We start from the raw sequence: 21,514 nt of genomic DNA on the forward strand, positions 1-21,514 counted from the left end.
GTGGATGTCTCTCTGACTCATCCTGGTTTTACCATATCTCTCCCAGGAATTTGGAATTAGGACTCAGAGACTCTGCTTAGTCCACACCACTCCCTCCTAAACTTGGGACTGGTGGTCATAATTATGTGGGTAGTGTCTCTGGGACTTGCCTGCAGAGAGAGAAGAATGGAGTAGACACTTTGGAGGCCTGGTTCCACCTCCTTTAAGGGGCACCCTGCCATACTGCCGTAGCCATAGACACTGCCCATCTTTAACGCCTTCAGTGACTTTGGTCATTGCAAAGAAAAGAGAGGATCCCGGCAGCTGTGCCATTTGGTTTGGTTGGTTTTGGCAGTGCAGGTAGAGGGCTGTGTCTCATGGTTTTAACAGTGTGTAGGCCATTCAGTTCTCATTAGGAAGTTCTCATGGCTTTAGGGAGCCTACTTTTTTCTGAGATACCAGGGCTTAGTATGTGGTTTAGAAATCTTACTAATATAAATGTTAGAGGCATATTGAGAAAATATTATCTTGGTGGGATTAAATTTCTTGTGGGAAGAAAATGGGAAAACTTCCAAATCTGGAGGAAGGTGTTTTGAAGGGTTTTGCTTCTTTGCTTTCACTGACTGCTGTGTAGTATGAAAGTTAATTTTTAAAAATATTCTTATCTTTGATGGAGGTGAGCTTGGTAGCAACCCTGTAGCTATTGCAGGATGCATTAAGTTTTATTGGAAAGATTCCCATGTACACTGTGTTTCTCTGTCTTGTAGGTTGCTCTACTCGATTGTGCACAGAATTCTGCAGAACCTGCTCAGTCGAGTCTGTACGATGCCAGAGATGTGGAAGTGGCTCGCTGTGGGGCACTGGCACTGTGGAGCTGCAGTAAGAGTTATGCGAATAAAGAAGCCATTCGTAAGGCTGGGGGGATTCCGTTGTTGGCTCGGTTGCTGAAGACATCTCATGAAAACATGCTGATTCCGGTGGTGGGGACGTTGCAAGAATGTGCATCAGAGGTATCCAGGCCAGCTCTGTTTCTCTTGCTCTCATTTACCTTAAATTTCATTTTTCTTTTTTTTAAAAAATATATCTTTATTGATTTCAGAGAGAGGAAAGGAGAGGGAGAGAGAGAGAGTGAAACATCAATGATGAGAGAGTCATTGATCGGCTGCCTCCTGCACGTCCCCGACTGTGGATCGAGCCTGCAACCCGGGCATGTGCCCTGACCGGGAATTGAACCCGGATCGCCTGGATCCTAGGTCGATGCTCAACCACTGAGCCATGCCCGGCTGGGCCCTTAAATTTCTTTAGTTGAAAAATAATTTCTAAGGTTATCATGACTGCTAAGGATTTTTTTCCCCCCAAGAAGTCAGCATTTTATTAGAAAGAGAAGATCAAACTAGTAGAACATTAATTAAATTGGTACTTGTGTGATTTATTATATTTTAAAAATATGTTTTTATTGACTTGTAGAGAGAGAGGAAGGGACGGGGGAGAGGGAGAAATATTGATGTAAGAGGGAAACATTGATCAGCTGCCTTCTGTACACACCCTGACCGGGGAATGAACCCACATCCTGGGCATATGCTCTGACCTGATTTATTTTTGAAAATGTTGACTAAGTTCTCTTATCGTTATATCAATATGTTAACCTTGGGCTTTAGTTTATTTACTAAGAAAGTTTATTCAGTGTAATGATTAATAAATGTAAATAGATACTTATATGCATACATTATATATACATAAATATTTAAATCCCTATTTCTAGGCAAACTACCGAGCTGCAATCAAAGCAGAAAGGATAATTGAAAATCTAGTAAAGAACCTAAATAGTGAGAATGAGCAGCTGCAGGAACACTGCGCCATGGCCATTTACCAGGTACAGTGGACCTGTGGATAGTCCTGGTGTTGTTCATGTGGGTCAAGGCAGTGTTTCTAAACATGTGGTCTCATTCTCTGGGGATGGAACTCAGAAATCTGCATTTTTAACAAGAACTCCCAGGGATTTTCATGCACAAGAGGTCTGAGAACCACTGTGCTGTGCTAATAACAAACCCTGTATATTTCAGAGAGAAACCTTCTCTAACATGTCTGATTATTTACAGTTCTATAAGACACTTGCATATCTTTGTCTGCTAAAACAATTTACTTAGTGTAAAATAGCTAAATATGTATATAGTACCTTTGTATTGGTTTTCTTATATCCCGTTCAAATACAGTCTTGGGAAATTTATCTCCTACCAATACAAGACGGATAAATGAGCGTGTGTGTGTGTGTGTGTGTTCCTGTTTTATTGGTTTACTTATGTATTTTAATCTTCATTAATTTTTTAAAAATATATTTTTATTGATTTCAGAGAGAAGGGAGAGGGAGAGGGAGATAGAAACAATGAGAGAGAAACATCGATCAGCCGCCTCCTGTATGCTCCCTGCTGGGACTTGAGCCTGCAGCCTGGGCATGTGCCCTGATTAGGAATCGAACCATGACCTGCTGGTTCATGGGACGATGCTCAACCACTGAGCAACACCAGCTGGGCTCTTCGTTAATTTTTTATGGGTTATAAATTTCATAGTTTTTTATGGGTTATAAATTTCACAGCAGGTTTTCAAATAACATAATTTTATTCAACATTATTTCCTTATAATGTTGATGAGATGCTGTAGTAACTTAACTCTTGTTTACATCAGTTAGCCTGTGGTGAAATTAGTTTTGTTACGTCTTTTCGCTTAAAGTCACAGAACCTGTCGATGATGTTAAGTGAGGACTTACTGTGTATCAAAAAACTGATTTAGAATGGTAAAGGGGTAGAAAAGCTGGCCTTGACAAATTGGTATGTTGCTGGTTACTGGCCATGCCAGCTTCTGCCTAATCAGAATAGATTTCCTAAAGGAATGCATTTTGAAATGTGCAGTGAGAGTGCACCCAAAGGATAGAATCAGAGAGGAGGTTCATGTCAACAAAGTATTGTAATAGTTTGCTAGGGCTGCTATAACAAAGTACCACAACACTGGGTGGCTTAAGCAACAGATATTTATTTCCTTATAGTTCTGGAGGCTAGAAGTCCAAAATCAAGTGTCCACAGAGTTAGTTCCTTCTGAGGTCTTTGTCCTTGGCTTATAAATGGCTATCTTCATGTTTATGTGCCATTCTCCCACTGTCTTCACGTGATCTTTCCTCAGTGTCCTAATATCCTCTTCTTATAGGGATCCATGCCATATTGGATTAGATTCCACTTCGATGACTTTGTTTAACCTTAATTACCTCTTTAAAGACCCTGTCCTCAAATATGGTCACATTGTGAGGTACAGGGGGTAGGACTTTAATTTATGAGTTTTGAGGGCATGCAACCAGCTCAGAACAAGGATATATAGCATTGACTGTATATATGCCTCATAAGAGTAACTGTTAAGGGTCAGTTAGAAATAGTGATTACTTTTTAAAAGCTGCAACTGAACCAGAATGGAAAGTCAGAAATAGATAAGCATGGCAAGTGCCTGTGGTGCACTACGATGAGGATTTCTCCCAGCGGCACTCACTGATGATGCATTACATGTATATGTGTATCATGTGGCCTCAGGGACCAACTGTATGTTTAGGATAATGGCAAACCTATACTAAGTTAATCATATTTTGGCTCTATAACCTGGGAAGGATGATCAAATGGGAACATCTATGCAGTACACATTAATTTCAAAGGTTGACACAAACATGGATACACATGTTTGAATAAGCTGTTGGTTGCTATTGATATAACCTACTGCTCTAGGCATAGAAACTCTAGTGGGGAAATTCCTCACCTCTTAGATTTTTGGGGTCATTGAAGATCTGACTGAATTCCCATCACTGATCTATATTCTCTTCTATGTTTTCCCAAGACTCTGGGTTGCATCATTGCAGAAATCGTCCATCCATGTATGTGGTTTCTAACCCACCTTTGCATCTGTCTTGGTGGAAGCCCAGGCTACCTCCAAACTGGCTTAGGAGAATTGCCAAAGTATATAGAAACTGCTAGATATTGCCAAAACCATGTAAAGGAAGACAGACTTTGTCAGATAGTTGCCAATATAGAAGAGACTAATGTTTACTTGGAGGTGCCTTCAGAAAATTATACTCTCTGATAAGTTTCATAGCTAGTAGAACAACATCCTTTTTCATAATCACTGAAATCTTTATATGCCTTGCTCACTGTCAGCTTCTGACTTGACTTTTTGTGTAGTGTGCTGAAGATGAGGAAACCCGTGACCTGGTTAGGCTGCATGGAGGACTTAAGCCCCTGGCCAGTCTGCTCAACAACACTGACAATAAAGAACGTTTGGCAGCTGTCACAGGGGCAATATGGAAATGTTCCATCAGCAAAGAGAATGTGACCAAGTAAGAGAAGGCATTCCATATTTTGTAATAAAAATAAGGCCACCAAAACATAGTCTTATAATTTAATGGTGTTTTAAGAAAGAGTCAATTCTAATGCTTCTCCTGTAGTTTTTATAGATACACATTTAGACTAGGTTGGCAGAATTAAAGAATTCTTAGAAATGAAAGACCCCTACTTCCCATCCTACCACCTGGCAATAGTTTTCTGTGCCTCAGTAGGGCTCAGGGGCTTGCTGATATAATCTTTCTGTGCAAATAGGCTGTTTGGCATATGGGTAGCCACTTAAATGTGAAGTATCTCTTACATTTCCTGCAGAGACCTACTGAGGTTGAGGGAGTGGATTTCCCACCGAATCTTTAGAGATAAAAGTGGTTCCACTCTTTTCCTTTTTATGAAGATAAACAAGATGAGTCAGCTAAGTGCCAACTAACCAGTTAATCTTAAAGAGTAGTCATTTTCAAATATGACTTCATTGAATTTCAAAGTATTTGTAAACTTTATGACCTTTTGATTTAATTTAATGTTCAAATTCATCTCTTCATTTATTTTTAGAGTTCTCACCCTCTATAATGGTTGTTCTGAGGCAACTCTTCCTTGTTCAGATGTGATGATTATATTAAACAAATAATCACATGTCCAATTGAACACAAAATAGATTTATTTTGCTTTGTTTATGTACAGTGGTCTCTGTAACATGGGGAAACAGCCCTTAGCATAATGAAATCATTGCTGCTCAGATTTGGAAAAAGTTGTAGCTGTTTTAGAGGCTGTACAGCATAGAGGTTAAGGGCACAGAGGGTTGTGTGTGGATTCCGGCTTCACTATTTACCAAGCTTCAGATTAACTTTCTGAAAATGAGGATTATAATAGTATCTACATTGTAGTGTTTTTGTAAGGATGGAATGAACATATAGTTGACATTTAGTAATTTTTAGCTATTAATATTATTACTATTAATTATCATCAGGTAATTTTATACCAAAAATAATACTGTTCTCCTCTTTCCTTCCCTCCCCACCTCATTTTCTTGTGATGAATTTAGGTTTCGGGAATACAAAGCCATTGAAACTTTGGTGGGACTTTTAACTGACCAGCCCGAAGAAGTTCTTGTGAATGTGGTTGGCGCACTGGGAGAATGTTGTCAAGAATATGAAAACCGAGTCATTATCCGGAAATGTGGTGGCATTCAACCACTTGTGAACCTCCTCGTTGGAATAAACCAAGCTCTTCTTGTCAATGTCACAAAAGCAGTTGGTGCTTGTGCAGTAGAACCCGAAAGTATGATGTAAGTGGCCCTATAGCTTGAAAGATTTCATTTGAGAGTGTTAGGGGAAATACTCAGGTAGTCATAGAATAGTGCCATCACTTAAAAGTGGGGTGCATGAATGATTAAAAAGTAAAATGTGTTTACATATAAATAACCACAAGATTACCAAATCATGACTTACAGAGCCAAATTGTTCCCTTGGATGAGCTGGAGGCCTGAAGCTGGGCATATTAGGAGGACTTCAAATACTAAGTAATCAATTTCCCATGCAGAAACCTTAATCATCAAAAAATTTCTGTGTGTCCCAGGGAAGAATTATCTGTATCTCCTGAGATCCTAGGTAGTTCTAGGTAGCATTCCTATTGTATCCTCCTTATTTCTCAGTTCAAGTCAGCAAACATATTTTGAGCACCTAACAAGAGCTGTGAATAGATGAGGGGAAAAACAAAGGATATTAAGCTATGATCTTGGTCTTTGGGCAAATACTGTCTAATTAGGAAGACTTAAATACGGTATAATTTAAGAACAATAGCAAGATTATATATCCAGAAAAGGAGGAACCCATGTGAGTCAAATTTGTTGTATTAGGGTACTCTAGGGAATCAGAACCAACAGGGTGTGTGCTTGCGTGTGTGTGTGTGTGTGTGTGTGTGTGTGTGTTTGTAATGAGAAAGAGAGAGAGGGAGATTGAGAGATTGAGATTGAGATTGATTTACTTTAAGGAATTGGCTCAAGTAATTGTGGAGGCTTGGCAAGTCCAAATTCTGATGGAGTAGGCTAGCAGCAGGCTGGAGACTCAGGAAAGAGCTGTTATGAGTTCAAAGGTGGCCTTCTGGCAGAACTCCTTTTTGCTCAAGGAGCTTAGTCTTTGTTTTATTAAAGCCTTCAACTGATCAGATGAGGCCCACTGATTTTGGATGATAATCTGCTTTACTCAAAGTCTACCAATTTAATGTTAATCTCACCCCAAAAAACATCTTCATAGAAGTATACAGAATAATGTTTGGCCAAATATCTGGGCATCTCTCAGCCTAGTCAAGTTGACACATAAAAAGAGCTATCATAAATTGTCAAAGTGGCACCCATGCACGCATCTCAGACCATACTTAATCTCTATATAAATACAATAATAAGGTCATACTTCTGCCTAATTATCTTGCATACAACTAAAATGTGCTAATCATTTCCCCAGAAGAGGAAACAAAGTCCATGGGTGTTGTTTACTCTTACTGATATCCTATAACTTAAATCCTATGTTGTAGTTAACAGTACTTAAAAACTATGATATAAAGTCAATACATCTCATGCTACATGACAAGAGGATAAGAGGGCAGAAAACAAAGATACACATTTATAACAAAATAGGAAGGAATACTCTGATAATTATAGTCCCCATTTCTATAACTGGTCATATGATTATTGCTGGGATTTGTAACTACCTTCTTTCATTACACATTCTGTATTCCCTTTAGCCTCAGCTAGAATTTCAGTTCACTGTGGTTCTTTACCTGGTGGGGTGACTCTACTCTTGAAGGGCCTGGGCCGTTAGTAGTCCTACCTGGATTGCATTTGTTGTGGTTTTCTATTGACCTTAATCACAGGGCATGGTAATACTAAGAGACACTCTAAGGGATCTCCTGTATTCCAGATATATTCAGCCTTACATCTGTTGTGGAGTAGCAGTCCAATTTTCCTTTGGTAGTCAGGATCAGTCACCCCAGCTGGCACAATAATTCCCTTATTTGCCTGTTGATTTAGAGGCATAGGGAGGCCAAAGTGACAATCTTAACTTCAGTTCAGAGGCATCATTGTTGTGTCTCCTGGTGGAAATATTCCTCCCTTAGGAACTAAGACCTTTAAGTCAGCAAAGCATTAAGTAGGTCACTAGGGATAATAGTAAATACCACTCCCTTTTCCACACCTTGATTCCTGGACCCAATAATTCTGATTGTGGGAGAAACAGCACCATATTGTTTACAGGTAGATAGCTCTATTGACCTGACCTGTAGAATCCCAGAAGTCCAACAGCGTTCCTTCATTTCATCCCATCTCTCTCCCCTTCAGTTCAAGATGGTAGTGTTTCTATTGAAGTGGTTAATTAGATCTACGACTCACACCTATAATCTCTTTGTCATATAATTGTCTAGCTATACTCTTAATGTTCTCTCTGGAATGCACTTTCTTATTTCTTTCGCAATACAAATAAGTTGAACATTTTCTAAATCTTCAAGTTTGGTTCTGTTTTAACAATTCCCTCTCCTCTTGCATTTTACTGTAATTAGTAAGGACTAACCAGGGTGCACCTTTAATACTTTGTTTAAAAATCTCTTCTGCTAGCCCAGCCAGCATGGTTCAGTGGTTGAGCATCAACCTATGAACCAGGAGGTCATGGTTCAATTCCCAGTCAGGGCACATGCTCAGGTTGCAGGCTTGATCCCCATTCCGGGGCATGCAGGAGGCAGCTGATCTCTCATCACCGGTGTTTCTATCTCTCTCTTCCTCTCTCTGAAATCAATAAAAACATACAAAAAAATAAAAATATCTTCTACTAAATATCCAAGTCTGTCACTCACAATTTCTACCTTTCACAAAGCACCAGAGCACAATTCAATTAAATCTTTTGCCACTTTACAACAAGGATAACCTTTCCTCTAGTTCCAATAATATGTTCTTCATTTCCACTTGAGACTGCACAGAGTCACCTTTAGCATTTGTACTTCTACCAGGAGTCTCTTCAAGACAATCTAAGTTTTTCCCAACATGTGTACCTCTAACTCTTCCAGCCTCTACACATCACCCAGTTCCAAAGCCACTTCCACATTTTTAGATCCCAGCAGCACCCCACTTCCCAGTACCAAAATCTATTAGTTTTCTAGTGCTGTCATAACAAAACATCACAGTCTGGGTGACTTAAACAGCAGAAATTTATTTTCTCACAGTTCTGAAGGCTGTAAATCCAGGATCAAGGTGCTCCAGGGTTTGTTTCTCCTAAAACCTTTCTCCTTACCTTGCACATGGCCACCCTCTTGCTGTGTCCTCACATCGTAGCTCCTTTTCACACTTTTGCCCCCAGCATCTTTCTATGTGTTCTAATCTCTTTTTATAAGGCAGCAGTCAGATTAGATTAGGACCTATTCTAAGGACTCCAGTTGAATTTAATCACTCCTTTAAAGACCCTATCTCCAAATATAGTCATATTCTGATGTACTAGATGTTAGCACTTCAACATTTGAACATTTGGGGGCCATAGTTCACTCCATAACAATGGTCATAATGAGTTCTCTAGAGGAAGTGAATGAAGTGTATCATTAATGAATAGAACCTATTTGAATGGGTGGAAGAATAGAGAAGCATGACTAAGGGAGACCTGAACAGTGAGAGAGCATGCAAGAATGGAAAGACCAATCTGAGGAAGATGAAAGTAAGAGGGAGAGTCAACAAATGAGATGAGGTCAGACTAAGGAGAGACCTTGATGGCTAACTGTAACTTTCTGAAATCTCAGTATCGCTTCTTCCTGAAGCTGTGTGGGCATTTAGCCTAACAGGTGTTATGGAGCAAGAGATCAGTCCCCATACATAGCTTACTACTACTGGATAAAGACAAAACATGGTAGGAAAGTTTCCATTCAGTTTCGATACTCTGGCCTTGTCCCATCTTGAGTCCTGTGACTCCTTCGATTCCATTAAGAAATGAGATAAAAGGCAGAGTGATTCAGATAGTGCTAATCAGTAGAAGTTTTCAGGCTGTTAAGGAAATAATTTAAACTTATACTTATTTGCATTTAATAAGTAGTGGACTTTAGGATGGGGTAATACGGAGCTTACATATTTTAATAGCTTACATATTTTTGAGTTGATATATATGACATATTATATATAATATATATGTGTACATATAATTTTCTATGTCATTTCATTCTGATTCACTCATTTAGGGGCTACTGTGTACAGATATACCCTGCATAACTGTAGGGAGTTCTATTCACATAGACTGCTATGTACAGAGCACCATATATTATGTGGCCATATATGTAACCCTGTTGAGGTACAGCTTACAGAAGGCTGTAGCCTATGACAGTAGTCTCTGGTAGTATCTTCTTTCTTCAGCCCACCTCCCTGGCATCTGAAAACAAGAATCATTTGTATTAAATTGTTTAGGCCCTCTTCCTTCATAGGAAACCAAAAACTCTAAGACAGTCATAGAACTTTGCTACTGTGATTCTCTTTTGGGCTCTCATGGCTTCATCTAACCACATGTCTGGTATGTAAGTACTAAAGCCTTCATTACTCCTTTTGAATTTGGTTATTAGAGTCTTTTCTCAGGTGTTTCAGACAGTAAGGAAACTAACTAGTGGCACACATGCTAACTTTAGGGGAAGAATATTAGTTGGAGTTATTAAACTATTTTCTATTGTATTTATCTTTCTGAAAAACACATGGTATTCATAAGAACCTGATAACACTGCTCAGAAATGACTTTATTTCTTTTGACCTTTGACTCCTCAAAACATTATTTTTGCCTGGCCAGCATGGCTCAGTGGTTGAGTGTCCACCCATCAGCCAGGAGGTCCCAGTTTGATTCCCAGTCAGGGCACCTGCCCTGGTTGTGGGTTTGATCCCCTGTAGGGGGCGTGCAGGAGGCAGCCAATCATTGACTGTCTCTCATTATTGATGTTTCTATCTCTCTCTCCCTCTCCCTTCCTCTCTCTCAAATAAAAAAAAAAAATTGAAACAAACAAACAAACAAAAAGACACATTATTATTTTTTTGTCTACTCAAATCTTCTTTCTACCACCAACTACCTCAGAAATTTTTTGAATGTGTCTCCTCTCTGCTCTCAGTTGAGGTTCTGTCATCTTCTACCTGGGCCATTGAAGCAGGTCTCACTTGGTATTACCTCAAACCTCTCCCTTCCCTTTCTGTGCCTTCCTTCACATCATTGGCATTTATTTTTCTGGACTGTAGATTTGATAAGATTGTTTTCTTGGCCCAAAGAACCTTCAGTGGCTTCTCAATGCTTTTAGAAACCAGACCTAAGTTCCTTAGCCTGGTATTTAAAGCTTTTGCCTTCTGGCTCCATTCTGCCTTTCAAGCTTCATCGTTTCCCTGCAAGTATTGATTATCTAGAGTTATAATGTTATCTGTGTATTATTCATTGGGTAAATATTTATCAAGCATCCAAAAACTTTGTGGTTGAAAGAGAGCAACTGGGTGGGAGGTGATTACTTTAGCTGGACTGGAAAGAGGAAAAAGAAAGTGGAAGAGAGGGAGGTGGTCTCTGGGAGGATAATATTTGAACCAAGACCTGAAAGATGTGAAGGAACCTGAAGGAACAACACATCAGGCAAAGAGTAGCAAATGCAAAAGCCCTGAAATGGGATTGAGCTTTGCTTGAGAAGCTACCTTGAAATTTTTTATAGCTTTCATATAGATTTTTATCATTGTCTGCTTTGTTAGTATATGTTTTTCTATATTACTGTATGACTGTCACAAATCATCTTTTTATGATGATTAATAACTTTTTAATAAATATGATGAATTTTATTTATATAGCTTACAACTTATTCTTGCAAAGTTCCTGCTTCTATTCTATATCTCAGATTTAATGACTTCCACGTAAGTCATTTCTAGGTTATCTAATTGACACCTAAAAATTCATCATTACATTTATTTCCACATTGGGCCTTCAAATTCTTTTTAATACAACTATATTAAGTAAACTGTTACATTAATTGATTTTTCAGTTGATTCCATTCGAGGAAAGGCCAGAGAAAAGAGCTACATACATTGTTTATTTTGAATCTTAAAGAACCTAGATTTTGAAGCAACAAAATAATGAAAGAAAAAGAATGACTCAGTGATAAACAGCAGGCCTCAAGGACCTTTTGATTGAGTTGGGGAGACAAGTAATTTTAAAATAGAGTAAATAATGAGATGATAGTAAATAAGTATTTTTTGGTAAATACACAGAACTATTTTGTGGAATTTTATGACAGCCTTGACTTCTGGGTAATGATATGGGAACTACAGTAAAGAGCAAAAATAGAGAAAAATCGTATTACCCCAAACAAGAAAATGGCCCTAACTCCAAATTGTAAATGTGAAAACATCTGCAAAATGCTGTGAATTATTGGCCTGTGAGTAATATGCTGACAGCTAACATGTACCTCTTCAGTTGTCATGAGATGCACAGCCCACATTTGTTTCATGGAGAGCAGGGACTAGAGGAGTGAATGGGCCTTGGAGGAAGTGAGGAATTTTCCATCAGAGACCTAGTTTTGCATTATAAAACATCAGGAGAAGTGGAGCCTAAGGAAGAGTCATATGGACATGTCATTTTATACTGTGTACAACTGTCTTCTAGCCCAAGGAGACTACAGGAAACAATTAGGAATGAAAAGAATACTAGAGACCATGATTTCCAGAGTGCAACACAGTGAAACTATAAGTTTTTAGAGATTTGTAGTGACCCAGCTTTGACTGTTTTGACTGTTTCAGTGCTCAAAACTTAATGAAGATGTGTTTCTAGGACAAAGAGAATTGCAGATTTTTGTGGATTATGTTTGATGTAATTTCAGCAGAAGGAAATAGGTAAATTCAAACAAATAATTTCTCCACAATCGCAAGGCCATTAAGGCAATGTACTCTCTCTTAATAAAACAGCCAAAAGAAATTCTGTAAAGTCTTATAAAAAGGCATGATAAAACAATCTAAATAGTTGTAAAACACAAGTTGTCAAAGTCCAAAGGAAAATAGAAAAATCAGTGAACTAAAGGCCCAGATAGAAGCAAAAGAAATATAAGAAACGTGGTATGTAGGAAATACAAAATGAAATTTTGAAGAAAAATATATTAGAATTATAATAGAGAAATTGATAAATATTGAACCCAAGGAAATCCAGCATAAATATAACTGGTGTTTCTTAAGAAGAGGCTGGAACCAATGGAATATGATCTAATTAAAGATATAAAAATTTTTTATTTTTAACGGAAGAAAACTTTTTTGGTGAATCTGTAGGTCAAAAGACCCCAAAAGATCCTAGTAATATTGATGCAAAATGGACAATTGTAACACATCCTAATAAAACTTACTTGCATTTCAAAAATAGGAGAAAAAATTAGTATATGTAGACAAAAGAAGCAAACTGTGAGGATAGATTGTCTTTAAACTTCTCCACAGCTTCTTTTAATGCCAAAAGACATTTATTGAGTGACAAAATCCCTCCAATTAATACTCTGAGGATGAGAAAATATTGGCTAAGAATTTTACATCCAGCCAAGTTGTCCTTCAAATATGTAGGCAATAGCATATTCCCAATCATATAAGAGATTAATGAATATAGTACTCACTAGCTCTTGAAAAACTGCTGTATTACAAAAGTCCAGTCAATCAAGAAATTACTCAAAGTATTTCAAAATAGCAAAACTATGGCTAAAGGGAACCAGCAGAGACCATCGAATTTATTTGAATATTAAATTAAGACATAACAATAGAGGAATTATCATTAGGGAAATCAACTGCATTTTATAGATATTGATAACGAAAATGTAATACTACAACTGACAAAAGCAAAAATAAAGTCAGTGCAGGGTGGATAAGTGTGCAAATATTATCATCTTCCACATTACTCAATACATACTGTACACAACACTATTTTTACCTATCATCTCTCCATCCATTTATCTCTGATATCTATTCATCTATCAATATCCAGAATAATTAACATTATCCATAATGATTATTTCTGGATGGTAGGATTTGGGATAATTTTTGTTTTCTTCTTTGTATTTTTCTATACAGTTTGTATTATTAACATACATCATCTTTACAAAATCAAAGTACTTATTTAATGCCTTGCACAATCTCATTTTATTTTGTATAGAGCATAATGATTCTGGAATCGTTGTTGGGAAGGCCAGTCTCACCACTTACAACTATATTTCCTTCAGCACATTATCAAACTACTTGGTTCCTTGATTACCAAATATATAAAATGGGAATAGTAATGGTACCTATCCCATTGGGTTATTATAATGATTAAGTGAATATATAAAATGCTTGATACATAATAAGTGCTAGGTAAATGTTGGCTAGTATTGTTCATGTAGCAGTAGCTTCAACTAATAACAATTTTATATGATAATACAGATATAGAAGATTAAAGCCAGACCATATAATATCTATACTCATCTACATGAGTCCCTTTATTCTATGTTTCTCATATTAAATTAATCATTATATTTAATTTGCTATAAATTGAGAACAAGGGGGGGCCCTAACTGGTGAATAACTGACTTTAAACTCTCACCTACAATCAAGGAGCTTTCAGAGTAGGTATAGACATGTAAATAGCCAATTACAATTTAGGCCTTTGTGCATTATGCTAATAAGTTTGGATTTTGCTTTCAAATCTATTGAAAATTATTGAAGGGTTTTAAGCATAACTGAGGCAGAGAAACTTGTTAGGGGCTCATCACATGCCAGAGGTGAAGGTGGCTTAAACTCAGCCAGTGGAATGTAATGTAATAAAGAATATAGAAATTGACAGATTAAGAGATATAAAGGGAGAGAATGGATAGGATATAACTAGATGGATAATGGTACCATTTACTGATAGAGGCAATATGGTCGGAGGCCTGGTGAAGGAAGAATGAGCTTCACGAGAGGAGAAACGAAGACAATTATTCATCATTTTATATATAAAATACCTAGTCCAGTTCCAGGCTCTGGGTAGGTACCCAACAAACATTTATTGTGTAATGAATAAATGGTGAATTCAGTTATGGTTGGGTTGACATTGAGGTTCCTATGGGACATTCAAGTGGTAATGGCAACTAGTCAATTAGATATTCATATCTAAAGCCTACGATAGAGATGTGGGTTGGCCACATAGTATTATAAATATTTGGTAACTGAAGTCATGGTTGTATGTGAGAGATTGTGAAGAAGAGAAAGCAAAATGAGAAGAGAGAACAGAATCCTATCGAACCCAATCTTTTAAGGAGAATAAAAGGACAAAAGAAGTACCTATAAAGAAACTGAGAGGGATGAACCAGGGAAACTGTGAGGGAAACTTCTAGAAGAGCCATTGAAAAAACAAAGAGAAGAGAATGTTTAAAGGTGATAAAGTAGCCAAAAATGCAAATTCTATGACAAGGCCCCAGAAAATGAAGACTAAACTGGCCTTTCTTGTGCAACAAGGAGGTTGATGAATCCTTTTGTCCTTGTAAATATGGTTTTCCCACAAACGTTTTTATAAATGCACTAAGGCAGTTTCAGAAAACAGTATTTTGAGTTTGGTAAGAATTCAAACAGCATTACTCTTGGCATTGTATTTTAGACATGGCTATCTATGATTGCTATATTTGTAGGATTTATTGCATCTTTGAGCTTTAAGTTAAATGGTAAAGAAATGGCAAATACCTCTCCATGTGTAAGTCTTATATAGCTCATGAGTTAGGAACTTGTTTTAATGACTAGCAGTTTTATGTTTTAATGATTTGTCTGAGGCTATGGCTAAAACTTAGATGACGTATCAGGATAAACATATTCTCATAGCACAGTTTTACTAACTTCATGTAATAGAATGCATAAGCAATTCTCTTTCCATATATATTTTTCACCAAGAATAAGAAACATCTTAATAATAACAATTTGACCACCAAATCAAAAGTGGCTTTTAAGAAATAAATGATTTCATAAAACTCTATTGATTTTTTTTTAGTACTTCAGGCCACTGTTTTTTTGTAATACTGATTTTATTTTATATACTTGATATAAATTACTGCATATTAAAACTCAATATAAATTAATGCATATTAATTATGTCCTTTTCTAGGATCTAAATGGAACAGGTTATCTTGACATAAGTTTATGAAAAATTAGGTTTATTAATGCTGAATTTTCCTTTCTCTTTGACTTTTAAAATCTCTTTAATATGTACAGAATTCATTGGGAATAATTTGACCTTCAAGTATATAAAATCACATCAATATTACAAAAAACAACTAACATTTTTGCTCTGGGGGATGTAATTAGAATACTATAAAATTTCAAACAACAAAAATATTGCAGCTAAAACTTTAAGAAATATTTCTTATTTATTTTCCACACCTCAGGATTTTTACTTTGTTTTTTAAAATGTCTTTTTAACTTAAAATTTTTTTAAAATTAAATTTATTGAGGTGACATTGGTTAATATGATTTATATAGGTTTCAGGTGTGGGTTTCTATGTTGCCAGATCTGTATGTTGCACTGTGCGCCAACCGCCCAAAATCAAGTCATCTTCCATCACCATATATTAGGCCCCCTTCCCTCTGGCAACTACCATACTGCTGTTTGTGTTCAGGAATTTGTTTTATATCCCACATATGAGTGAAATCATAAGGTTCTTAGCTTTTTCTGCCTGACTTATTTCACTTAGCATAATATTCTCAAGGTCCATCCATGTTGTCACAAACCGTAGTATTTCATCCTTTCTTATGGCTGAGTAGTATTCCATCATGTACATGTACCACATCTTTTTTATCCAGTCCTCTATCGCCAGAGACTTCGGTTATTTCCATGTCTTGGCCACCATGAATAATGCTGCAATGAACATAAGGGTGCATATATCTCTGCAAATAGATGTTTTCGAGTTTCTTGTGTAAATGCCCAGCAGAGGGATTGCTGGGTAGTATGGTAGCTCTATTCTTACTTTTTTTCCAGACTGCTTTCCATAGTGAATGTACCAGTCCATGTTCCCACCAGCAGTGAATGAGGGTTCCCTTTTCTCCACAACCACTTGAACACTTGTTACTACTTGTCTTATTGATAATAGCCATTCTTACAGGTGTGAAATGGTATCTCATTGTACCTTTGATTTGTGTTTCCCTAATTGCTAGTGAGGTTGAACATCTTTTCATATATCTATTGGCTGTTTGTATGTCTTCTTGGGAGAGGTGTCTGCCCATTTTTTTTATTGGGTTGTTTGTTTGGTGTTGAGTTTTATGAATTCTTTATATATTTTGGAAATTAAACCTTTGTTGGAGCTACTGTTTGCAAATATCATCTCCCATTTGGTCTGCTGCCTCTGTTTTGTTGTTGGTTTCTTTTGCAGTGCAGAAGCTTTTTAGTTTGATATAGTCCCACTCATTTATTTTTGTCTTTGCTCTCCTTGCTTTTGGAGTCAAATTCATCAAATGTTCTCTATGACCGAAGTCCATAAGTTTGGTACCTATGTTTTCTTCTATGTAATTTATTGTTTCCAGTTTTATATTTAGGTCTTTGAGCCATTTTGAGTTAACTGTTGTATGTGGGGACAAACTGTAATCTAGTTTCATTCTTTTGCATGTGGCTTTCCCGTTTTCCCAGCACCATTTTTTGAAGAGACTTTACTTCATTGTGTATTTCTGGCTCCTTTGTTAAAAAGTATCTGCCCATATACATGTGGTTTTATCTCTGGGCTCTCAATTCTGTTCCACTGATCTGTGTGCCTGTTTCTCTGCTAATACCATGTTGTTTTGATTATCATAGCTCTGTAGTATAATTTGAAGTCAGGTGGCATGATAGCTCCAACTTTGTTCTTTTTTCTCAGGATTACTTTGGCTATTTGGGGTCTTCTGTGGTTGCATACAAATATGGTGATTTTTTGCTCTATTTCTTTAAAAAAGTGGGGGCAGATGTTGGGTAGAAGGAAGCAATGGGGAAAAAAAGGGAACATCTGTAATACTTTCAACAATAAAGATAAATAAAAAATGACATTGGGATTTTGATGGGGATTGCATTGAATCTGTTTATCGCTTTGGGTAATATGGCCATTTTAACTATGTTGATTCTTCTAATCTATGAACATGGGATATTCTTCCATTCAGTTGTGTCTTTTTCAATCTTTTTAAATACTGCTTTGTAGTTTTCAGTATAGAGGTCTTTTATGTTCTTTGTTAAGTTTATTCCTAGGTATTTTATTCTTTTGGTTGCAAAAGGAATTGTTTTTTTCATTTCTTTTTCTGAAGTTTTGTTGTTAGTATACAGGAAGGCAATGGATTTTTGTACATTAATTTTGTATCCTGTTACTTTACTGTATTGGTTTATTATTTCTAATTGTTTTTAGTGGAGTCTTTAGGGTTTTCTATATACAGAATCATGCCATCTGCAAAAAGTGACAGTTTTACTTCTTCCTTCCCGGTTTGAATGCCTTATTTCTTTCTCTTGCCTTATTGGTCTGGCTAGGACTTCCAGAACTATATTGAATATGAGTGGCTAGAGTGGACACCCTTGTTTTGCTCCTGATTTTAGAGGAAAAGCTTTAAGTTTTTCACCATTGAGTATGCTATTAGCTGAGGGTTAATCATATATGGCCTTTATTATGTTGAGGTACTCCCCTTTTATTCCTGTTTTATTGAGATTTTAATCATAAATGGATGTTGTATCTTATGAAATGCTTTTTCTGCATCTATTGGTAAGATATGATTTTTATCCTTTCTTTTGTTAATGTGCTGTATTACATTGATTTATTTGCTTATGTTGAACCATCCTTGTGCCCCTGGAATGAACCCCACTTGATCATAATGTATTTTTTTATGTATTGTATTCGATTTGCTAGAATTTTGTTTAGAATTTTTGCATCTGTGTTCATCAGAGATATTGGTCTGTAGTTTTCTTTTTTTATGTTATCCTTGCCAAACTTTGTTGTCAGGGTTATATTCGCCTCATAACATATGTTAGAAAGTATTGCCTCTTCTTCAATTTTTTGGGGAGAGTTTGAAAAAAATAGGTTTTAGATCTTCTTTGAACGTTTGTTAGAAGTCACTGGTGAAGCCATCTGGTCCTGGATTTTTATTTTTTGGGAGGTTTTTGATGGTTGTTTCAATTTCCTCACTGCTGATTAGTCTATTTATATATTCCAATTCTTCATTATTTAATCTAGGAAGCTTACATATTTCTAAGAACTTATCCATTTCTTCTAGGTTATTGACTTGGTGGCATGTAGTCCTTCATAGTATTCTAGTATGATCCTTTGTATATCTGTAATGTCTCTGGTGACTTCTTTTTCATTTCTGATTTTGTTTGTATGGGTCTTTTCTCCTTTTTTCTTAGTGTCTTTTAAGTTCACTATTGCTGTGTTGATTCTTTTGTCTGGAAGATCTATTTATTGATGTCAGTGAGGTCTTAAAGTCTCCTACTGTTACTGTATTGCTATTGAACTCTCCCTTAATGTCCACCAAAATTTTCTTTATATATTTAGGTGCTTCTTTGTTGGGTGCATATATGTTTGCAGTGGTTGTATCTTTTGGTTGGACTGATCCCTTTAGTATTATGTAGTGACCTTCTTTGTCTCTTGGTATGGCCATTGTTTTGAAGTCTATTTTGTCTGATATGTGTTGCTACCCCAGCTTTTTTTCTTTTCCATTTGCGTGGAATATTTTTTTCCATCCATTAACTTTTAGTCTGTGTGTATCTTTCATTCTGAGGTGGGTCTCTTTTAGACAGCATATATATGTGTCTTGTTTTCTTATTCATTCAGCTACCCCATGTCTTGTGATTGGAGCATTTAATCCATTTATATTTAAGGTTATTATTGATAGGTATTTTTTTATTGCCATTTTATTCTTTATACCTATGTTACTCTCTATATATTTATTTCCTTCTTTCTCCTCCTCCCTTTCTTTTCCTTCTCTTTCTCGTCCTCCTTCTCCTCCTCCTCCTCCTCCTCCTTTTTCAAGCAGGCTCTTTAACATTTCTTTGGTGGTAATGAACTCCTTTAGCTTTTATATTATCTGGGAAGCTTTTTATTTCACCTTCCATATTAAATGATAGCGTTGCTGGATAATGTCGTCTTGATTGTAGGTCCTTGCTTTTTATTACTTTGAATATTTCATGCCCCCCCCTTCTGGCCTGAAGTGTTTCTTTTGAGAAATCAGCTGACAGTCTTATGGCAGCTCCCTTTTAGGTAACTTAACACTCTCTTGCTGCTTTTAAAATTCTTTGTTTTTAACCTTTGCCATTTTAATTATGATGTGTCTTGGTGTGGGCCTCTTTGGGTTCATCTTGATTGGGACTCTGTGCTTCCTGAACTCGTGTGACCTTTTCTTTCACCTGGTTAGGGAAGCTTTCAGCCATTATTTCTTCAAAGAGGTTCTCTATCCCTTGCTCACTCTCTTCTTCTTTTGCTATCTCTATGATGCATATGTTGTTATGCTTGATGTTGCCCCAGAGGTCCCTTAGACTTTCCCCATTTTTAAAAATTCTCTTTTCTTTTTGATGCTCTCTTTGGGTGCTTACTGTTATCTTCTCCTGTAAATTGCTGATTTGATCCTCTGTTTCATCTAACGTGCTTTGATTTTTTTAGTGTTGTCTTCGTTTCAGATATTGTATTCTTCATTTCGGACTGGTTCTTTTTTATAGTTTCTATATCCTTTTTAATGCTTAATATCTTTGTTTAACCTTTCACTGATATAATCTATTCTTCCCTTAAGGTCCTTGAGCATCCTTAAAACCATTGTTTTAAAGTCTGCATCTGGTATTTTGGGTGCTTCTATTTCATTTAATTATTTTCTGAGAATTTATTTTGTTCTTTCCTTTGGGGCATATTTCTTTGTCTCTCCATTTTGTCTCTGTGTATTAAGTAGATCTGCTGTATCTCCCATACTTTTTTTGATGCCTTAATGGTGTAGGTGTCTTGTTGGACTCAGTGGCATAGTCTTCCAGATCATCTAAGCTTGGTGCTCCAGGACTGTTTCTTGTGGGTTATGTACACCTTCCTGTTGTCATTGAGTCTTGAACACTTTGCCTTTTCCTGGGTGTAGTTAACCTTTCAGGTTGGCTGACTATAAAGATAAAGCTTGATCACGTACGAGTCACTGTACAGGGTTTGCCCCCAAGGTGGAGTTGTTCACAGCCAGATCTGGTTCCTGCCAGAATCCTCTTTTGGGTGTGCCCCTGCCGTGGCTAGTTGGGTTGAGCTTGTTGTGGTTTGAAGTCCACCAATGGTTGTGTTGGTTGGTTCTGTTTCCATTTGGACAGGGTTCACGTACAGGTTGATGTGAAATGATGTGTGTTAATGGCCTTGGGCTACCTTTCTGGAGCTACCATTCTATATACTGTTTGTGACTTCATCTACTAGGTCTGGATGAGCTTGGGTGGGGCAAATCTGTGTACAAATGTAGGATTCATCCAGGGTAGAGCTGGGGCAGATCTATAAAAGGCCTGATGCGCCCTGAGGTCTGCTTTCACCTATAAGTTACTCTGTCTCCCCCTCAGGTTGCCTGATCTTCCTCTAGAGCCTTCTGAAAAAAGACTGTAGAGTGTTCCCAGGCTGGCTGTGACCCACAAGCCCTTCCACAGGTTGCGAGCTTAGTAGGGTGGGGTGACTGGGGTTGGGAGAATGGGGTCTAGTGGGTACCCTACTTGGGGGCCATGTGGTCAGGGCCTCAATGAGGGGAAAGTGGCCCCTGCTCCAGAGCCAGACCACTCAGTCTCTGCCAGACTAGCTTCCCAGGAGGAACACACTGCAGGTTCAGTTAGTGTGCAGTCACCTGTCCCCTCTGCAGAAGCAAGCTCAGCAGGTTGGAGGCACTGGTGCTTGGGAAGACAATTCAAAAGAGAGGGAGAGACACTCCAATTGTCCCAGCTCTGAGCAACACTCCCCTTTCTCTGTGGAACTGAGCTCAGCAGTGCAGGGCCACCAGAACTTGGGAGGACAGATCTAAACAGTCCCCCTCTTTCAATCAAGATGACGGTTTAGGTAAATGTGGTACTAGAATCCTCCTACAACCACAACAAAATTACAACTGAACTACAGAACAACCATCATACAGAACTACCTGAAATCCAGCTGAATGGAAGTCCTACGACTAGGAAATTAAAGGAGAAGCCACACTGAAACTGGTAAGAGGGGTAGAAAGTGGAACTGGCTGGTCC

At 37.3% G+C, this 21,514-nt stretch overlaps 1 protein-coding gene across 4 annotated transcripts in view; it reads left to right on the plus strand.

Moving 5' to 3' along the window:
* Positions 1 to 21,514, plus strand: part of ODAD2 (outer dynein arm docking complex subunit 2) — a 199,421-nt gene that overhangs the window by 70,621 nt on the left and 107,286 nt on the right. For all 4 annotated transcript variants that reach the window (XM_081142035.1, XM_081142034.1, XM_081142036.1 and 1 more), the window contains 4 exons: positions 747 to 989; positions 1,742 to 1,852; positions 4,191 to 4,345; positions 5,389 to 5,631. In XM_081142035.1, the coding sequence (XP_080998161.1) occupies positions 747 to 989; positions 1,742 to 1,852; positions 4,191 to 4,345; positions 5,389 to 5,631 (752 nt within the window). The remainder of the gene's footprint in view (positions 1 to 746; positions 990 to 1,741; positions 1,853 to 4,190; positions 4,346 to 5,388; positions 5,632 to 21,514) is intronic.

Source organism: Miniopterus schreibersii, assembly GCF_964146895.1.
Source record: "Miniopterus schreibersii genome assembly, chromosome: 1".
Classification (NCBI taxonomy): Eukaryota; Metazoa; Chordata; class Mammalia; order Chiroptera; family Miniopteridae; genus Miniopterus; species Miniopterus schreibersii.